General features: G+C 36.4%; 2 protein-coding genes across 5 annotated transcripts in view; one reads left to right on the top strand and one right to left on the bottom strand.

The window, feature by feature from the left end:
• The window catches only part of ACAD11 (acyl-CoA dehydrogenase family member 11), an 81,552-nt gene that overhangs the window by 44,248 nt on the left and 15,759 nt on the right, over window positions 1-21,545 (top strand). The window contains exons 12-13 of the mRNA XM_006214566.4: window positions 1,889-1,996; window positions 3,396-3,494. Coding sequence (XP_006214628.1) covers window positions 1,889-1,996; window positions 3,396-3,494 — 207 coding nt within the window. The remainder of the gene's footprint in view (window positions 1-1,888; window positions 1,997-3,395; window positions 3,495-21,545) is intronic.
• Window positions 4,124-9,727, bottom strand: ACKR4 (atypical chemokine receptor 4). Of its 4 annotated transcripts, none has more exons than XM_072952137.1 (3): window positions 9,593-9,727; window positions 8,142-8,535; window positions 4,124-5,682 (listed from the first exon to the last, which is right to left on the bottom strand). In XM_072952137.1, the coding sequence occupies exon 3, from the start codon at window positions 5,671-5,673 to the stop codon at window positions 4,621-4,623; it is 1,053 nt and encodes a 350-aa protein (XP_072808238.1). In that variant the 5' UTR covers window positions 5,674-5,682; window positions 8,142-8,535; window positions 9,593-9,727; the 3' UTR covers window positions 4,124-4,620. The 4 variants fall into 4 exon arrangements, with proteins under 4 accessions (XP_072808238.1, XP_072808290.1, XP_072808333.1 ...); XM_072952189.1 differs by having other exon boundaries at window positions 8,388-8,535; XM_072952232.1 differs by lacking the exon at window positions 9,593-9,727 and adding an exon at window positions 8,882-9,564.

Genomic DNA, 21,545 nt, shown 5'->3' with positions numbered 1-21,545 from the left:
TGTAGTCTTTTGAAGGTGTTTTCAAATCCATATTTGCAGAAGAACCCCTTAAATAACTTTAAAAAAATGTTCAAATGCACAGACTGCAGCCCTCGAGCTTCTGATTCAGGAGGTTTAAGGCAGACCCTGAGAATGTCTTTGTCTTTTTTTTTTTCCCCAAGTTACTCTGGTTATTCTGCTGCTTCCAGTCAAAGACTAGCATTTGATTTGTAAAGGGATGGTGGTCCTATAGTGGTTCTGCACAAGCTAGGCCTTATCATTGTCCTTTGTGCTAATTTTATGGCCCTGGTGCTAATGCTCTCCCAAAAAGAGTTAATGAAGGTGGAAATGCCAGAAAGAGGTATATTGGATGTCAGAGAAAACACTGTCTGGTTGCCTGGCAAAATGTTCCCACTCTGGACTTCGACTCTCATTTCTTTGGTACTGTTAAGATAATTTGGAAACCTGCGATGATGGTTGAACTTGTCCCAGGTCCTCACCTTTTCTCTCTTCAAAACACTGATTTACTACTGTACTACATTTTAATTTAATAATGAGGCTATTGTAAAATTAACCTACTCCCAGAGTTTCTAAAGATTTTTTCTCATTGTGTGAAGCTATTCCATGATAATACAACCCACAAATAATAGCTTTGTTTTGTCAGCTTCTCAGAATAAACTAATTTTTGGAAAGATTTCATTCAATATTTATTTCATTTGAACTAAATGAGAAAACTGAATTTAAAACAAGCAAAGAAAACCATGAGCTCATTAATTATAACTCAGGACTCATTCTCTCCCTCACTTAAACAGAATTTTAAGCTTGTGTTTATCTACCAGGAATGTTGTACATTTTAATATAACTTTGGCTCCTTTGGGGATGTTGGAACAGAGTACAAACATATTTTGAGACTTAACTTAGACCTAGTTGCTTTTGCATAGGCATTTCAGTGACTGTCTTTAAAGTCATTGCAAGTGATGATATTGAAAAATTCTTCCTCAAAATCTTATAAGCCATCAGTATTCAAGGGTAAGGTTTTAGATAGTATTTTTAGAAATTTGATGGGGATGAAAATCAGAGAAAGGCACCTGGAGCATTTTGCTCTGCGGCAGACACGAAGCATCCTTTTCCACGTGAGTGACACAGCAGTGTGTCATGTACTGCACCATGCCCTCCGAGGGCTGGAGAGGGCCTTTGGCATTACCTCCCGCCATTTGCCATCCAGGACATGGGTCCTGTGTATGGTATCTTCAGATGCCTTAGTACTTCCTAGATGGTATGGGGTGCATGAAGGTAAAAGCAATGTTATAGTAAAGAGGCAATAATTACCATGTGAGGTCAAAGGAAAGAGAGATGTCTGACTGGATGCTTGCAGATTCTTCACAATGAAGGTGGCTCAAACAGAAATTTACTAGGAATGACAGAATTTCCTCTGAGAGAAGGCCTGGTGCAAGCAAATATAAGGAAGTTAGAAAGCACAGGTGTATTTGAGGAACAGGGGTCTCAAGGCTGGAGTCTCAGTAAAATATGTAATGTTAATTGTTCTCCAGGAGAATTGCAGTCACTCCTAGCAGACTGTATTTGCAAGACAGCAAGCAAAGGTTGGGCTAGTATATTATTTCCCTCAGTCCTAATTGAGTTAGACCCCTCTTAGAGCTTCATTGGGATGAAGTGGATGAGCGTCTATGATTCAGAACAATTTGAATAAATATGCACCAAATGCCATGTGCTTACAACTGCTTATGGCATACCTTCATTGTAAATTAGATTTATTCTTATGTTTCAAAATATTTTTGTTAGCAAACATTAGCTTTAAAAGGATGCATGTCTGTATTACCTATACGGAGTTTGGATCTCATATTGGTAAGTTTTTAAATGCAAAACAAGTGCTTCTCCTTCTTACGTATAGACACCGGGAACATGGAGGTGCTCCACCTGTATGGAAGTGAGATGCAGAAGCAGCAGTGGCTTGAGCCTCTTCTTCAAGGGACCATTGCCTCCTGCTTCTGTATGACAGGTAAAAGCAAGTCAGCCACCTTCTCCCTTGCGTAGTCACTCTTCCTGGGCTATTATCGATGAACTGATGAAGTGTGGGATGTGGCTCTGTGTTTCAGGCAAATTTTCCCATGGCTAGAAATGTGACTATGTTTGCTTTGACTCCAGTTTTAAATTTTGACATTTTTAAATGTGCAAAATAAAATTGTCCTCTCATTAAATAATGTTCTGTAGTAGCCTGCTTTAGGCATTAGCAGCAGAGTAAACCTAGTTTCATAATCTTTTGACTTGCATTTCTAAAATTGCCATCTGTGGATATTTAAGATCTTTTTTATCCTAATGTATGAAATATTCATATCTGTGATAATCTTATATTGATACTTCCAAAATACTCTGCCATAAACCCGGAAAAACAGAACTTTCACCAATGTTGGTCCTATGGCTCAAATTATAATTATATGGCAAAATAAAACGAGGAGCATGTTAATAAAAATGAGTTTTGGTACCATTTGTACATAGGAAACAGTAATTAAGAACTCTTCAGAGGACAAAGTCACTGTTTCATAGCTGACTTTAAAGTTAAACTAAATTTCATCTGGCCATAATTTTGGCCAGGTTTTATTGTCTTCTATAACATTGCATACATTTATCATAGCAAAACTGATCTCCATTTAAATCAGTAAGAGGCATTTATTGAACGCCTGCAGTATGATGTGTTGTCTATGAAGCTCTAACTGGAGGTTACAAAATAAGTAGAGTACATAGCTCCTTTTCTAAAGAAACTGGGTCTCTAGTTTTAGAAAGAGAACACATAAAATAACTGAAGGACCCATTCAAAAGAGTAGCATATTAAGAAGTACAGATTACTGTGATTGAGAGCTAGCCTGTAAGTTCTGAAATGCCATACGGGAAAGCAGTTTTGTAAAGGTGTCCCATGGAAAACTTGCTGAAGACATTAAGTGTTGAGCAGACTTTATAGAATGCAAAATAAATAAACTGGTGAAAGCATTCCAATGGAATTTGCAAGCACAGTTAGAAATTGCTTAAGATGCTATATGGTGGGGAAATCTGGCCTGCAAATATGTAGTACAGATTTCCATTGTGGGAAGCAAAGAACAATATATTCAATGTACTTTTGATGATTAGAGAAAGGATTGAGTGAGTTGTATCCCAAGTCATGTATCAGTGAGGAAGCCAAGAACACAATTTAGATCGCTGATCGATCTGAATTGTTCTAACTACTTCATTCATTCATTCTTCCAATGCACATTTATTAAATACCTACTTTGTGTAGGTTGTGGAATGGGGAAATGATAGAAAGATGCCTCTGTCCTCAAAGAGTTCACGTTTTCTCACCTAAGTCTCTTTTGTAAATTGATGGCATCTGCCTACCTGTAAATTCAGTCTTTGCTTATTTATAGAGCCTGATGTAGCTTCAAGTGATGCCACAAATATTGAATGTAGCATCCAGCGAGATGGGGACAGCTATGTAATTAATGGCAAGAAATGGTGGAGCAGTGGTGAGTATTCAGATTGATCCTTTGTGCCAGATGCTCTGCTGGAATAACATCATACAGAGTTGTTAGTTTCATGACCACAGTTCTTTAAATTCTGCCTTTGAAAGCATTTTCAGATTTAAAAAGTGATAAATTTTAAAATTACATATCTTGATTGCATGATGTTTATTTTAAGAGTTTTTTTTTACAGTTTGTGAAGATAAAATTCATATTAATGCATACTATTTTTGATCACTGTAATTTCTATCAAAATTAAATTTTAATAAGGACATATTACATGAACTATAATAATTTCTATATAACTGTTTTTAAAGAGATAAGCAGTACACATTATTAAAAATAAGTTATTGTGGTACATATTTTCCCTGCTGAAAAATACAAATATTTAAGTGAAAAATTAGAGTCTTTATACATAGGAAAATATACTGTTTAGCTGATCGTCAGTAATAGACATATACGTGATGAGACCTTTAGGAAGTTATAAAAATTGAAACCTAGGTAAGTGTGATTATCTGAGGACTGCCTCTAGAGTATACATCTAACAGGATAACGTTTATTACTAAAGAAAGTTTACATCATTAAAGCAAATTATACATTTAGAAACTTAGCAGGAATGTATTAAAAGGGGCAGAAAAGCTTTTTATGTATTTTTTGATTGCTAATTGTTATTCTGTCTGAAGTTTTATGAAATCACTTATGAATTAAGAAATAGGAAAAAGATTAAATTTTGCTGCAGAGTTATTCAAGTACTAAAATTATACAGGGAAATTGTTCTTACATTAAAATTTAGATAATATAAAATAATTATAAATACCCCTTAATGTAGGCCTTTTTAATAATCTGTTTTAGATCACCCACCAAACTTATAGCATAGTATTTTCCTTACTTATACCTGTTACTGTTTTCCTGTATTGTCGATTTTAACTTTAGTAAATGCTTTGTGCATTTATCATTTTGTTTCCTCTTCTTCTTGGCTTCTACTCCACCCCTCTTCCCCACCCCAGCCTCTTCTTGTTTTAAATTGCTACCACAGTGTTTGAGATTTGAGTTTCAGAATAATGCAAATGTTTGATCTGAGGGAGAAGCATCATTCATGTGTATCGAAGCAAGAGACAGAACGATTTCACATTTAAATGCTGAAAGTGCTGGTTGGCTCTGTAGCATCTTCAGAATCAAAAGGAATCTCCTCCACATTTTGTCTTTGTCTTCTCCAGGATCCATACTTCTTGGCAACTTTCATAATGTAGTTTTTAAAAGAGGCTCCAATGAAAACATACAGGACCGGGTTGAGGCAGCTGTGAAAGAGTGCAATGCTCTCTGTGATTTGGATGGCAACGTCCATGCGTTTGCTCATGTCACAGTCGGTGATCAGGGAGTAGATGATGTCTATGGCTTGGCAGAACTTGACAATGTTATAAGGCAGCTGAGTGACAAGGAAAACTATGACCACTGTGAGCAGAACTTTGAGGGGCTGAGACTTTTTAATGTTTGGCGTCCTGATGAGTGTCCTCGCTGTGATGAAGTAGCACACTCCCATAATAAGAAAGGGTATTACAAATCCAATGCAGATTTCTAGCATTTGAATTGATGCTTTCATGGATGTTCCTAGGTGGTATGGAAAGATGGGAATACACCTAGCCTTGTGGTTGACTGTATAAAAAACCAGCTGGGGTATACTCAGCAGGATGGCAGCCATCCAGACACAGAAGCAGATGAGCCAGCATTGTTTGCCCACTCCTCCATGACTGGGGGCTCTAGTTACTGCCCAGTATCTGTCTACACTGATACAAGCCAGAAACTGCATTCCAGAGACAAAGTTGACTGTGTACAAGGCTGACATAACTTTGCACATGACTTTCCCTAAGACCCACCCATGCACCGCATTAACTGCCCAAAAAGGCAGAGTGAGTAGAAGGAGTAGATCTGCCACGGCCAAGTTCAGGATGTACACGTCTGTTTTGGTTCTCTGCTTCTTGTAGTAGGCGTAAATCGCCACTACTATGGAATTGCCTGCAAGTCCAATGATGAAAGCTATTGTGAAGAAGGCAGGCAGGAAAACTTTTGCAAATTTTCTGACCTCTTCTTTTATACAGATCACTTCATACTGACTGTAGTCGTGAGTGTCATTCACTTCATTTTCCTCATAATAGTAATCTGCTGACTGGTTGTGTTCCAAAGCCATGGCTCCAACCTAAGTGGCAGAAAGAATACAGGACATCCATCGTAATACTGCTTAAACGGAAACATTTCTAATCTAGCGTATGTTTTATTCTTTTACTAGAGAATAGACTGTTGCCGCAACATATGTGAGCCTGAATCCACCACTCTTTGAAACTGTTAAATGGAATCCACATCAGAGTATGTCCCCAAGATTAATTCTTCATTCTTTGTTTTTACAAGTCTGTGTACAGGAACTGAGATTTACAGAGGGAAGATAAAAATAATATCCTGAGAGAATTTTCTTAAACCATTAAAGCCTAAGTAAAAGTAATGATTTTCATACAAAAATAGTTTTTAAAATACGAAAATTTAGTTAGATTTCAACTGAAAGGGCTTAAACATTTTATAACTTTTACATATACAACTCTGTAATTCTTACACAGTATATTGACAATAAATTAAATTTTTAAAATTAAATTATTTATTTAAAATAAATATTTTACTTTTATCCGTTTATACATTTATTTTTAAATAAATTATCCCAGCATTTGTATGGAATTTTACTAGTTGGCTTTTATAAAATAAAGTCTCATCTAGTTAGCTTCCCTCCAAAACTGGTCACTCCACGCTGGTTGTAAACTGCTGTTTGGTAGCACTGTCATTCCACTAGTCACCTAAGCCTCAAGCCTTGATTTCTCTCTTATCTTCATCCCTGATTTCCAGTCAGCGCCTAAATTCTGATTTTGCCTTCCAAATAGGTCTCAAATCTGTCTCCTCCTTTGAATCTGTGCTCTTTGACGCAGCCACACAATTTGTCCATCCATCACTATCTCATACCTGCCCTGTTATGATGTCTTCCTAACCAGCATCCTACTTATTGGCATCCTGTTCTTGTTCCCTCCTTACAACTCTTTGTCAGTAACATTTTTCTTACTGCCACCAGAGTGCAGTATCTCTAAAATGTCAATCACTCTCCTGCCTAGCTCCTCACCTGAAAGACACTTCTCTTCATTTGAAAGATACAATCTAAGCTCCTTAGCATCATACCCGGGGCTCCCTCTATAATGTGGTCCTACCCATGGTTCCTGCTGTGTCCCTCTACCATGTACCCAACACTGTCGACAGTAATGGTACTGATTTGCCAGCAGTTTTCTGGCACATACCATGCTGCAGCACATCTCTACGTCATTACTCATTCTGTTCCTTTATGTGATATACTGTTTCTTGTCCCTTCCCTTGAAGGGCCAATTCCTACTCAGTTAACTTGGATGTCGCCACTCCAGAAGACTTTTGCAACCCAGTAGGTGTATCTACATATCTCTCAGAGAACTGACCCCATTCTATGGAAGATGTATTTTCTAGAGTACCTTTTCCTTCTATGCTCTAAGTTCCCTAAGATTATGACCTGTTGGGTTTTTCTTTGTATTTAATACCTGACAAATACAACAAGTATTTGTCAAACTAAAAGTTTTACCAGTAGGTATAGAGCTGCTACAGTAGTATGGAAAGATGGTGCTCCAGGAATCCCCTGTCCCATCATTTAGTTATTTTACTATATTGGCTATTAACACCCTATAGTATTAAGCTGGCACAGAATTCACAAGCGTTAAAATATATGTAACAGTGACTTTCAGTGTTTTTATTATAATACTGAGTTTTGTTTTACTTTTTTCCTTAGCCTTTCTCCCTTGGGTTATTTTTGTCCTTGGAAGAATCTCAAAGATTCTTATAGAATCATTAATGAAAATATTATTTTCAAACAGTGTGCCAACTTATGGTACATTTTCAATAGAACACGCTTATACTTGCTAACCCTTTGTGGATGAGTAAAGCAAAGAAGCCCCCCTGAGGAAAGATAGAACTGTTTTCATGATGTAAAAACCAGATGCCAATGATTTTAAATGACTATCCTTAAAGCAATTTGAACAGATCCAATCTGGAAGATTACTCTGGTCTTTGTTTTCTTGTATGTTAATTATTAACACAATATGAACTTTGTTCTTTCCTTCTCTTTCATCCCAGAAATCGTGAACTGATGATAACATATAATATGGCCAAACAATATAGAATATTAAGGATATTTTTAAATAAAAATCAATTATACTAAAAATGTGAATAGATAAAAATAGGAATGAAAATTATTTGCAGAAATGATCCTTCTGACAGATACACAGAACACATTTAAATGCCTTTATAATTATTACAAGAGCAAAAAAAAATAGTGTTTATAAAGCAAAGCAGGAAAAATGCTATAGCAAAACCTATTAGGAGCAAAGTTTTACAGGCAAGTAATGATATTAAAATAATATTTTCTTCTTGCTATATTTATTTTTTATCTTAAAGTGTGTAACTGTTTTCAAATAGCTCTTTTTTGCACGTGGAAACTTTTATGCATCAAGACTCCCTCCACATAGGTAATTATACAAAGTCTTTGAGCTTAAAAAAAAATCATATCCAAGTCAGAATGAAAAAAGAAAGGAAAAAACCAACCTGTTTCAGTCGACAGAGAGGATCAGTCTTGAGGGCAGAGTAAAATCGAATGACCTCTCTAACTCAGGCTACTTTTGTTTTCGTTTTACACCCCGCCTTTGTCTTACATCCAGGAAGGCTTTCCTGAAATTTAACCTTGTGAGCACTTGATCTTACATTTTATGCATAATCGTCCTATGAAGTCAAATCCAAGTTTTTAAGTGCCCTAGATTACTAACTTAAAATCTTGTTTCAAAATCTACAGACCTTTCAAAGTTTCCACTTAGCTGAAGGGAACAAAGAGCCTGCAGCTGAGGTGCTCACTGCCAAACCAGAAGAATTCACTCCAGAGCCCCAAGGCAGCTAACAAGTACTTGTAGGTAGCATCTAAAGAAATGCCGTCTAAAATTTTTGTCTAGGAAAGAAAAGAAAAATAATTTTAACCCAGAAAGTTATCTTTTGAAGACTAAACTATCAAAAACTAAATTCTGAGTAATCATTAGGCATTTATAGAACTTAACTTTTTATACCACGTCATTTTATATTTTGCTTAAACTATGAGACTCTGCTTGGCTTCACTGTACTCCTCTGTCCTTGACCCCAGAGTATGTCTTTCCCCAAGACTAAATTCTCTTGCCTTCTTGTAACCTTTTTCTTCAAAGACTAGCATACAAACTTTCAAAATCCTTCTGTCTTGAGGAGGTTACCACCACCCTGCCAACTTCCAAATGAAAAGTTAGAGAAAAAAGAGAAATGCATACAATTTAACCATAGTGACCCATTTGGCCTTGACTCTCTTCACATTTGCATGACAGTTCCCTTATTTATTTTCTTCTGCAAGGCTAGGCTCAGTCTCCACCTACATAAGTTATTTCAGACCCAGTGGTTTTTTTTCCCTCCAAGCAGTTGGTCTGACTTTCCTGTTGATTCACAGAAAAGAGGCTCTGGGTCACTGGCGCTTTCATCTTCCTTCATTTTCCCACAGTATGTGTCTGAGGGTGCTACCAGCCTCTCCTCCTTGTTACCCACCAGTCTTTGAGGAAGAGTTATTTGCATGCAGCTAAACCAGCTGACGAAGAAAAAAGTGCCTCAATCTGCAGTGTTTGCCATTTTCCATGGTGTAGATACTCCCCTAGCCAATTTCAGCTACCAGTGCAAAGTCACTGAGGACAGATTTGCCTCTCCTGACCAGGCTCCAGTACACATCTTCCAAAAGAGGCCTCTCTTCTTACTGTGATCTTCACTCTGATCTCTTGCTGCCTCCTGAAGGACGCTGCTCTTAATGTTGCCCCTGCCCTCTTTAGACTATCTGGTCTTTTGCCTACTCTTGCCTTTGATTCTCTATCTGATGTATGTGGGACGAGAGGGAGCAAACACGCAACCCTCCACTAAAATCTTAGAATGACCTACAAGATCCCACCAGGTCTGCCTCCCTCCCTCATTGCCTCTCTGACCCTCTTCCTGCTACTCACCCCTTTGCTTGCTTGTTCTGCCACACGAGCCTTCTTGCTGTTTTGAAATGTACCAGGCACATTCCTTATTAGAGCTTTTATACTGGCTCCTCTGTCTGCCTGGAATGTGCTTCCTCTTAATATTTGCAAGGCTTACTCCCTCAAGTCCTTCAGATCAGAGGAGGTGGTCCAATCACCACCTCCTCACTGAGGCAATCCCTAACTATTCTATTTAAAATACCCTCACCAAGCAAAGCAAATGAACAAACATAACAAACCAGAAATAGCTATAGAAGCAGAAGACAAACAGATGGTTGCCAGACGCGAGGTGGGTGGGGGAAGGAAAAAATAGGTGAGGGAGATTTAGAGATTACAAACTCTTAAGAAGGGATTGCAAACTTCCAATTGCAAAATAAATGAGTCATGGGGATGAAATGTACAGTGTGGAGAATATAGTCAATAACTAAGTAATATCTTTGTATGGTGACATGTCCTGCCTAGACTTATCATAGCAATCAATTTGAAATGTATAGAAATATCAAATCACTGTGTTGTGTAACAGGAACTAACATAGTGTTGTCGGTCAATTATACTTCAAAAACAAACTTATAGAAAAAGAGATCAGATTTGTGGTTACCAGAGGCAGGAGCTGGGGGGAAGGCGAAATTAGATGGAGGCAGTCAAAAGGTACAAACTTCCAGTTATAAGATAAATAAGTCCTAGGCATGTAATATACAAACGATAAGGATAATTAACACTGCTGTATGTTATATATGAACATTGTTAAGAGAGTAAATGCTTAGAGTTCTCATCACAAGGAAAAAATTTTTTTCTATTTCTTTAATTTTATATCTATATGAGAGGATGGATGTTCACTAAACTTATTGTGATAATCATTTCATGATGTATGTAAGTCAAATTATTATGCTGTATGGCTTAAACTTACACAGTGCTGTATGTTAATTATATCTCAATAAGACAAAGAAAAATATTTCATTAATTGATGAATTAAATACCCCTCACTTGCCTGTACTCCCAATTTCACTTTACCCATAGCACTTACGTGCTAATGTACTATGTCATTTACGTTATGTTTGGCGTCTTGTTGTCTCTTACCCTGTTTTAGAATATAAGCTTCATCAGAGCCAGGCTTTTGTTTTCTTCGTTCATTGATGGATCAATTGATCTACCTATGTACCTATATAGAATAATGCCTGGCACGTAGTAGATACTCAGTAAATATTTGGATTAATAAATAATTCTACTTTCCTTTCTGATTACTGTCTCATCTTACTTGCCTTTAGTGCTGTAGTTTTTTAATGACTAGTCTGTAACTGCAGCCTCTATAATTAGCGATTACATGATCTCTTCAATCCATTTATGTGATATGTATATGCAACACTGACTTATGAGCCTTTGCTTGTGCTGTTTCTCCCGTATGGAATATTCCTCCCACTCTAGCTCCCTACCTCCTGTTGAGGATTTAGATTCAGGTCCAAATTTAACATTATTTAATCCAGAAAGCCTTCTTTAACCCTTCTAGATTAGATCAGATGCACCTACTCTTTACTCCTATGTAGCACCATCACACTCTATTGTTAGTATTATTAAAGTTGGTATCTTCCATAGCAGCCCCGTATCCTGCTGTATCCTCAACATTTAGCTTTGTTCCTTACTTCTGGTACCAGCTCACTGACTAATAATTAAATACATGGATGAGTCAGTCAGTCAATCAACTAATCAATCAGTGTTGAAGTAACACCCTCTACAGACTTAGAAATTTAGCAGTGAAGCTGGGATTTTAGACCAAGATCTTCAGTCACAGACTGTTTCTGCTTTTTCATACTACCTCTTGTACATCTTTGTTATTCCATGACATCATCTCTTATAGAATCTTGATACATTTTAATAGATATTTTAAAGTATCTATTTTTCCTTTGTTTTCATAACAAAATAAAATTCCCTTCTTGTAAATTAGTTGTAATACTGTAATCTTTACATCTTTTGAATTTGATCATCATTTCTGCTAACTCAAGCATATGCCCAGCCCTTGGGGCATAAAGGATCTCAGAATCAGGCTTTTTCTGGCAGTATGTAGTGAGTCATGCCTGCGTATGAAACATGCTGAAACTAGCTCATTGACTGGCCTTTCCCTGTATTTTCCTCCTCGACAGAGAGACCTAGAAGAGCTGGTGTTAATAGGGAATACTTGACAAAATTTGAAAGGCACTCATAAAGCTTGGATGTTAGGGAAAGGCATCCCTTACCTTTGGCAACTCTTCAAAGTGTTTACTTGATGTTTCTTGATGTGCCTTTTTTTTTTTTTTGTACCTCTCTCCCACTTTTTCTCATATCCCTAAGAACTGAATCTTTATGATTCCAGTTGACTTCTCACATAGATTGTCTCTCACCCTTACCTGCTCTAACGTAGCAATGTCCCTTGTTCCTAAAGAACCTCTCTCTCTCCACATCCACTTCTCATCCTTCCTCTTGTAGTGTCATTTTGCTCAGTGATAGATGTTTGAAAAGTAGTCTGACTGAACTATACTACATTATCACTGAAAATACCATTGGTATTGAAATACATATTGAGCATTACTGAATCACCTTATGATTTCTCTTTAGGGTATGCATACTGCATACACTACGTACAGTAAACATAGTGTATTGTCCATACTACATATTGAATTTATATTGTATATGAGCTTTTTTAGCATTTTTGCTTAAGCATTTTCATGTTATTCCAAACTCACTATAAATGATATTTTTAGTAGCTACATAATACTTTGTTTTGTGGATTATAATTTGCGTTACCATTCAACTGTTGTAAGACTTTTAGAATGTTTCCAGCGTTTTGCTTTTACAAATGATGTTACAGAGAGCATCTTTGTAGATATAGTGGGAAACTGGACTTAATCTAATCTTACTGAGGGGTGTTGAAGAATAGAACCAACCATAAAGCTGTTCCTTTTTTTCTTACACAAAAGATAGCATTCTTACCATTCTACCATGTAGAATAATCTTAAAGTCCTTTCAGATAAGCTCATAGAAAGCTTCCTTATTCTTCTTAGAAGGGTTCTATGATATGGACATACGACAGTATACTTAATGGTCTCCTATAGATGGATATTGGTTTATGCTCAAGTCTTTGCAAGTATAAACAATACTACTGCAGTGAATAATCCTGCACATCTGTCATTTCAGTCAGGAACAGCTCTATCTGTAGGATAGATCTCAGAAGTTAGATTGATGGATCAAAGGGTAAATGAATCTGTAACTTTGATGGAGATTACCAAATTGTACTCTGTTGGGATAGTATTACTTGGTATTCTCACCAATAATGTATGGAAGTGTCTGTTTCCATAGAATGCTGCCAGTAGAATGTATTATTCAGCTACCATTTTGCGGTCTAAACGACTTGTAGCAGATTCAGTGCCCTTCCCCTGCCCTTGCCAATTGTGTATGAAGTATTTTCCCTAAATCATTTTTTGCTTTAATTTTGGTTCTTAATGTACAATTGTTTTAGGCAGACAAGCCAACTTTTTTTTATTTCATTTATCATTTTGAGGCTTAAATTTTCTTTCCCATTCAGAAATTTCATAAATATTCAATTATTCTTTCTTTTAGTTTTTTTATGGCTTGGTTATTTAAATTTTTTTAACAATTTTCAGTTCTGATCTATCTGGACCTGATTTTGATCCAGCTATGTTTTCTAATAAAGACAGCAGTAGCAGCAGCATGTAACATTTATTGAATGCTTCTTAGATGTAAACCTTCCTTGAGGTACAGTAAGTGAATTTCAAAGGTTGTTTCCCCTATTGATAACAACACATACTCCAAGAGAACCCGTGAGGTTGTTTTTTCCCTTAACTGTAGGATTGTATGATAAACTTTTTTTTTTAACAAGTGGAAATTGCATTGTAAAATCTTACTTAACTCATAATGGATTTTTATTCATATTTGAATTAAAGCTAAATATTAGCATTAATGCTAAGACCAAATGAAGTTTAAGTATTTCAGCTCAGAAATTCAATGTTGGTACGAAACATAACCCTGAGACTTTGTAGATGGCTAACTGTGCTTCATATTACATTATTGTTTACATCACTGTCTTTATTGTTACAGATCACCTTCATACCCATCAGTCATGTTTTTCTCCACCTGATATCTTTTCTTGGGCTAGAGAATGATTTTTTTTTTGATAACTGTGTGGTTGTAAGAGCCTGTGAAATTAAAATTCATCAGCAAATATCAGGGAAAAGTCATTTTCAGCCTGACTTAATCCTGGCACTTGGACAATCTTGAAATACCACAAATTCCAGAGTAAAAATGAAATTATTTTATCTATGCCATCTGTTTTCATTCATGAAGGCCTGTGACACAGCAGATATATTTAAATGTTTTCTGGTCTATTCAGATTATCTCTAATGTATTAAATTTATGGCATTTGGTTTCCTGTTCCTTGACTAAAATAATATAAGGGAGCAAAAACTCTCTTTAGAAGGACATTTCAGCTGCTGCACCTGCCAAATTCTGCTTGTAACTGAGATGATATATTTGTGAGAGGTTTTTCCCATTTTCTGTAACATCAAGTTTAAATCAAAGTGTTTCAAAATTTACGACCTATGTATTCACCCTGACTTCCTCTATTTGATGACTCCAAAAAGGAGAGCCAATTTAGAAGTTTTATTTTTGCAGAATCTGAATGGTTTTTCACATTAGACTGAACAAAGCAAAATTAAAGAATTATTTGACTTGTTTCTTAAATTTCTTCAAAATTTACCTGATTCCTGAAGTCTGTTGGGCACTTACATAAAGCTGTGGCAACAATTTTTCAGGATAGAAAGAGCAAAGTAAGAAATGCTATTAGGAATCATTAGAGAAAATATATACATTCTAAATATTAGAAAGGAGGGCTTTCAACTAGGGCTTAAGGGAACTGTAGAGAGGATTTTACTTGTGAAGGATTCAGCTTCCAGGTATCTAGGATTAAGACCCATGAAACCTTAAAAGATTTACCCAGTATGTTCGTGACTACCAGGACAGAAGGTAGAGAAAGAAAATATCTCTAATGAAGATGAACCCCAAGTCACATCTTTGTGTCCTAATCTGATTTTGAGAAGCATGCCACCACGGAGACAGTGGGTTATGTGGGGCACGTGGCCTGACCCTTCAGCCTGTGGGCTTCAAGTCTTCCTACAACTAAAACCTCAAAAACCCCACATAGGAAAATATATAGTTGAAAAAAGTAAGCCTTTCTGGGAAAGAGTCTTTATAATTTCTAACTAAGAGTCAAAGCATGACTGCATATTATTGCAGAGCCAGGGCCAATCAAAGGTTAAAAAACTCCCCCAGCCAGCATTTTTCAGATAAGAAATTTCAGTTAAGCTCCATAGTGAAATTTAAGTATTATCATCTGCCATTCAAATCATTCTAATGTTCTTTGGGTTGATCCTTGGATTAGTGGAATTCATTTTCTATCTATTAGCACCTGTAAAACTCAGGACACTTGGACTCACCATCAGGAGTATAGCATCTGAGATTTTTAAAACTTAATTTTGAAATATGTGAATGGAGGGATCTTTTCTCATTAAAACTTTGCAGATACAGCAGCTGAAACGTCCTTTCAGAACTACTGAAAAGTAGATTTCATTAAATATGAAGGAACCCAAATTACAAGCATTGGTTTTAAAACAATTGTGCTTGACTCTTAACTGTATTTTACTTTTTACTTTACATGTGTAATTCATAATACAGAATAATTGAGGGGAATCGAATTTTAAGCTATTGTTTTTATTAGTTTTAAAATTTTAGCACTTCTAAGATTCCTATTTCTGCTTCTTATATGATCATATTTTAAGGTGATCATTGCATTTCTAAAACTTCAGCTGACACTAATGACAGGTATATGAGTGTGTAAGGAACCATCACACTGGATAAGTGAAGACCTGGTTCTGGTAAAGTTTAAAGGAGGGAACTCTAACGGAGCTCCACTTCTGGTGTGGTGAAATAAGCCCCTGAGATTGACCTTCTCACAGATAGCAGCTAGATAGCTACAAAAAAATAACTACCTGAAGACTCTGAGGAGTGACCAAAGGCAGGCTGATTTTGTAGCTGAGTCAAAATTTGGAAGATGAGACAGATACAAGGTGAGTTTTCTATTTTAAGGCTCTGGCCTGAGGACACAGTGTGGTGTGAGAATGCTGAAGTTTCTCTAGATAACTCAGGTCCTTGTGTCCTAAGGAACAGTGTCTGGAGCAGCCATCGCTCCTGGAAAATGACAGAGTAAGATGGGATTCCAGCAGAGGAGAAGACCAGAAAAGGGGAGCTCTGTTTCATGTATAAACTTTGCCCAAGTCTCTGGCTGACTCTTTAACCAAAGTGATTCCCAGGGCAGATTCCAAGTACCTTGCAGCTAAATTCAAAGAGCTAAACTGAATTTGACCTCCCACCCACTTTAATTAAGACAGACTCTACAGTTTGACTCTATGTAAGTTAATTTTCTGATAAAACAAAAACATCAACACTCTTTGGAGAGATAGAAAAGAATCCAGAATCCTCAAAGCAAAAGAATCATAATGTCTAGAAGACAATCTTAAATTGCTCACCAGGTGAAGAACCAGGAAAACATGACCCACTTTCAAGGGAAAAGCCCAACCTCCAAATGACTCAGGTGTTGGAATTATCAGACAAGGACTTAAGATAGCTATTATAAATTTGCTCAGTGAGGATAAGAAAAATAAAAAGATAGAAAATATCAGAAGATAAATGGAAAACATAAAAAGAACCCATTAGAAATATTGGAATTGAAACGTAAAATATCTGAAAAAATTCACAGAATAGTTTTAGTAACATGGAAATGACAGAGAAGAGTTAATAAACTTGAGGATAGACCATTAGGAACTACCCAATATGAAGCAAAGATGTTAAGAAATGAACAATCTTAGGAAACTATGGGACAATATTAAAAGGTCTAAAACGTGTGTAATTGGAGTTCCAGAAGAAGAAGGCACCAGGGAGAGATGGCCATTTAAAAGAAGAACATATGAATAATGAAATATTATTCAGCACTAAAAAGAAAGGAGCTACCAAGGTATGAAAAGATATGGAAGAACTTTAAATGCATACTATTAAGTGAAAAGGCTGTGATTATGACTATATAACATTCTAGAAAAGGGGAGAAACTCTCTGGAGACAGTAAGATCAGTAGTTGGCAAGGGTTGGGTGTGGAGAGGAATGAGTGGGTGGAACATAGAGGATTTTTAGAGAAGTGAAATATATAATGATGGGTACATGTCATTATACATTTGTCCAAACCCATAGAATGTACAACATCAAGAGTGAACTGTACAGAATGGCCATCTTTCAGAAGTCCACAAATGATAAATGCTTGAGAGGGTGTGGAGAAAAGGGAACCCTCCTACACTACTGGTGGGAATGTAGTTTGGTTCAGCCATTATGGAAAACAGTATGGAAATTCCTCAAAAAACTAAAAATAGACTTACCCTATGATCCAGCAATCCCACTCCTGGGCATATATCCAGAGAAAACTCTAATTCAAAAAGATACATGTACCCTAATGTTCATAGGAGCACTGTATATGATAGCCAAAGCATGGAAGCAACCTAAATGTCCATTGACAGGATAAAGATGTTGTGGTATATTTATACAATGGAATACTACTCAGCTATAAAAAAGAATAAAATAATGCCACTTGCAGCGACATGGATGAATCTGGAGATTGTCATTCTAAGTGAAGTAAGCCAGAAAGAGAAAGAAAAGTACCATATAATATCACTCATATGTAGAATCTGAAAAAAAAGAAAAAGAAAAGGAAGGAAAAAGAGGACATGATGAACTGATCTACAAAAGAAACAGATTCGCAGACATAGTAAATAATCTTATGGTTACCGGGGAAGGGTGGTGGGAAAGGATAAATTTGGGAGTTTGAGATTTGCAAACATTAACCACTATATATAAAGATAGATGAAAAAACAAATTTCTTCTGTATAGCACAGGAAACTATATTCAGTATCTTGTAATACCTTTAATGAAAAAGAATATGAAAACAAATATATGTATATATATATGCATTACTGGGACATTATGCTGTACACCAGAAATTGACCCATTGTAACTGACTATACTTCAGTTTGAAAAAAGAGTGAACAGTAATATAAACTATAAACTTTGGGTGGTTATGATGTGTCAGTGTAGGTTCATTTTTCAGCTGTGAAAAATGCAGCACTCAGATGAGCAATGCTGATAAAGGCTGAGGGTGGTGGGGGTAGGGGATATTTAGGGAATCTCCGTGCCTTCCCTTCAACTTTGCAGCCAACCTAAAACTGCTCTAAAATAAAATCTTTATGTATATGTATATACATACATACATATATATTGAAGATCGAATTCTAGAAATTCTAAAACTGCCATTTATATTGGTTGATATGAAATAAGTATGTTTAACCTGAATTGAAGGCCTTTGTTATCTAATATAAGAATACATATTGCAGACTCTTCAAGGCATGGTAAAGTGTTCCACTTGGACAACATTGCATTTCTCTTGTATTTATGAAAATGCTTGTGTTTTTCTTTTAAAGAAAAATAGACTCATTCCTTTTCAGTATAAAACTTCATTAAATTTTATTTGAAGCAATCGGATTTAGTAATAAGATTATGTTGCATAGCAAATAAGGATGGAGAAAATGGTTTTGCTCTTTATTTCATACATAATATGTCATATTTTTCTTACCCCCTGGGATAAGACAATAAGTCATATATTTGGGAAGAAATAAACAATTTTACTTAACATATTTGTTTTGTGGTTACAATGTGGCATCTGATGGCCAATTTAATGTTGTTCTATTCCAGTTAGTTAGATATATATGGAACTGCAAGTTCTGACACATCCATTGGCTTTTGCCGTGGAGAAAGCAGTCTTATGGTTCAAGCTCTGTCATTAAGGTGTTTCCTTATTCTGCTGTCAGCCTGGGGATGAACAGAACCACCCATTTTGGGCACACTGCCTACCTCCCCTTCCCTCCCTTTCCCAGATGAAATCTGATTTTAGTGTTTTTATCAGTGTAGGCATTTTATAAAGCAGAGTGTACGTGCAGGATTTCTGGAGTTACGTATTTTCATTTAGGAGAAGTGGGGAAATGTCCAACTATATGCAGGAAGCAACTCCTGCACAGCCCAAAGATTAAATATTCTGATTAAAATGAGATAAGGAAAGAGAAAAAAACATACTGCAGTTTACTCAGCAAGTCTCTCTCAGTCTCCTCCTAATTGGCATCTACATATTCGTTCACAAGATGGTGGGCAGGTTTTTAAAAATGTTTTTAAAAGCAGTAGTTGTTATTATTACTATTCAATTAGAAATGGCAACAAATCTGAAAATATCTGAGAGCATAACTTGTTCCCATCCCCTCACACCGCAGCACCAGACCCTGGAGAAAACTCTTCTAACAGTTTCTGGTTTTAGTTCTCTGATTTCTGTTACAATTTTAGGTAAAATGCTTTTTTCTCTCTCCCAGTTTATTCATTTTAGACACTACCCATTGACTCTCTAATTTGGAAAAGAACAGTTTCCCTCATTTGTATTAAAACTCTCTGCCTTTGCATAATGTAGGTATTTATTTTATTATTTCAATTTTTTTGATTGATTACTTTTAAAACTTTTAGATGATGTCTCTAAATCTCTCCTCTGCATGCTCACTTGACAGAATCTCTTCAAGCTCCGCTTCGTAACATAAAGACATATGAGTGCTCTTACCCCTTTCTCTACCTTTTGTTCCTCCCTTCCGTATTGCACCTTGCGTCAACCACAGTTTCTGCTTTTACATTGTCAAAATTAGTAGCATTTATTTCTATCTTGCAACCATAATCATGGTTGACCACAGGATGACTCTAAACTTTGAAAACCAACACTTCCTTTATAGGGCTATGTAAATACTGTTCAGTGCTGGTTTGAGTAGTGTGTTAGGTAGATTCCATGTCTTTCTCTGACTGATTGAATGTACTGTCACCTTGGCCATTGTAAGAAGAGTGTTTCTAAGCATCAACATCAATTAAGATAGATTTACACTCTGTGTATTACTTAAATTCACGCCATACTGTAGTTTCTTTTATATTTGGACCATGGTTCACTTGCACATTTACAAATTATTTTCCTGGAGTCTGTAACTGCCATTTTTCTTTCACTGCATCATTTACTTTGATCATATTACATTTCTTCCCCTTTACTCATACACACACACCTTCAAACTGTACCTGTAATTCTGTTGAGTTTTTTCTTTTCTGGAGCTCTCTCTCGGAGAATTTTACAGTTTGTTTATTTTGGTCAGTCACTCTCTTCAGTGCTGCAGACTCACATACTACAGCTCTTTGGTCTTCTGTTCAGACTTAAGGGAAAAGGAAGGATAGCTGGTTGAGATTTTCTCTGTTTTTAACAGGGCTTTTTTTTCCAGCCATGTTTCTCTTCTGAATAGGAATTCTGTAAGGAAACTTTTGGTGAAGCAGGGCTGGGACTCAGAGTCTGCTGACGGGAAGCTAGCTTTCAGGCTACAGATCCTGAGTCTCCGAGTGACTTTATTCAGTTTTCTTGTAACACACTATATACTTTCCTCTTTCAGGCTAAGTATCAGATCCCTGCCTGTGAGATTGCCACCTGTTTCATTTGCCCCCGTATAAATATTGGATTGAGCCCCCTTTTGTAGCCTCACTTCCACATAGACTGAAAACAGTACAGTTTAAAGTGGACCCCTTCTCTTTACCCTCGCTTCTCTTTCTTTACTTCTGCTCACTCTGGTTCCACGGCCAATCGCCTTTCTTCTAGCACTGCTTCCTTACTGTGTCCTCTTCCCAGGCCCCTGTCAGTCTGCAGAATTAAGGCATCTCTTCCCTCCAGGCCCTGCCCTCCTTGACTCCTCACGTTCACTGTTACGTGCGCTGTTTCCAGACATTTCAGTGTACCACCCACAGCACCCACATTTCTTCTTTATCTCTGTCACACATTTAGGTCTCCCAGGAATACTCTTTGAATAGTTTTACAGCTCAACAATTTCCAACTCATGGCCAGGCTTGCTCCATCCCTACTCCCATTACCTCCTCTCCCCATATTACTTTGAAATAAATCCCAGACATCACATTATTTCCTTCACAAACACTTTAGAGTATATCTCAGTGAGGGCTCTTTAATACCGTTAGCACATCTAAAACTACTTAATGTTGTTACATAGCCAGTAACTATTCACATTTCTAATTGTTTAATAATTGTCATTAATGCTTTTTATTTAATTGAATTAGGATCCAAATAAGGTCTAAAAATTGCTGCTGGTTGATATTTTTTTTAAGTCTCTTTTCATCTATAAGCTCCCTGTCTTTTTTTCTTTTTATTGCAATTTAATTGTTGAAGAAACTGGATTATTTGTCTTGTAGATTTCCCATATTCTGGATTTCATGGATCACATCCCTGCAGGGTCCTTTAATATGTCCCATGGAGTTTATCCTTTTAAGTCCTAGGATTTTACGGTGTTACTCTACTATTTGACATAATTGCTAACATTTCTCATTTAATCTTCATATGATTTCAAGTCTCCTGAAACCACTTTTTACAAGAAGTTAGGAAAAAAATAATCTGATGATTTAAGACTTCGTACATGTGTTTAACTTAGTTTGATCCAGCTGTTTGTGGTTTTAGACGCAGTAAAGCAGTTAAATGGTAGTTTCCCTGAGGAATGAAGTGCTTAGACTGGTGAAAATAAATCGTACTTTTTGCAAGAAGGCCCCTTTGGGGAATTACCATAGACCTTAAACTGCAATAAAGTAAAAGTTTACATTAAAATGAGAATAATTTTATATTTTCAAATTTCTAACCCTTAATAAATCAATAAATGAGAACCTAGGCTTACTGAGGGTGGAAACAGAGCCTCATATATGTAGACAGCTCAAGTAAATCATCTTCAGCTGCTCC

This window comes from Vicugna pacos, chromosome 1 (assembly GCF_048564905.1).
Source record: "Vicugna pacos chromosome 1, VicPac4, whole genome shotgun sequence".
Classification (NCBI taxonomy): domain Eukaryota; kingdom Metazoa; phylum Chordata; class Mammalia; order Artiodactyla; family Camelidae; genus Vicugna; species Vicugna pacos.
Note: the sequence above shows the minus strand (reverse complement) of the source record. Positions and strands in the feature narration are given on the sequence as shown.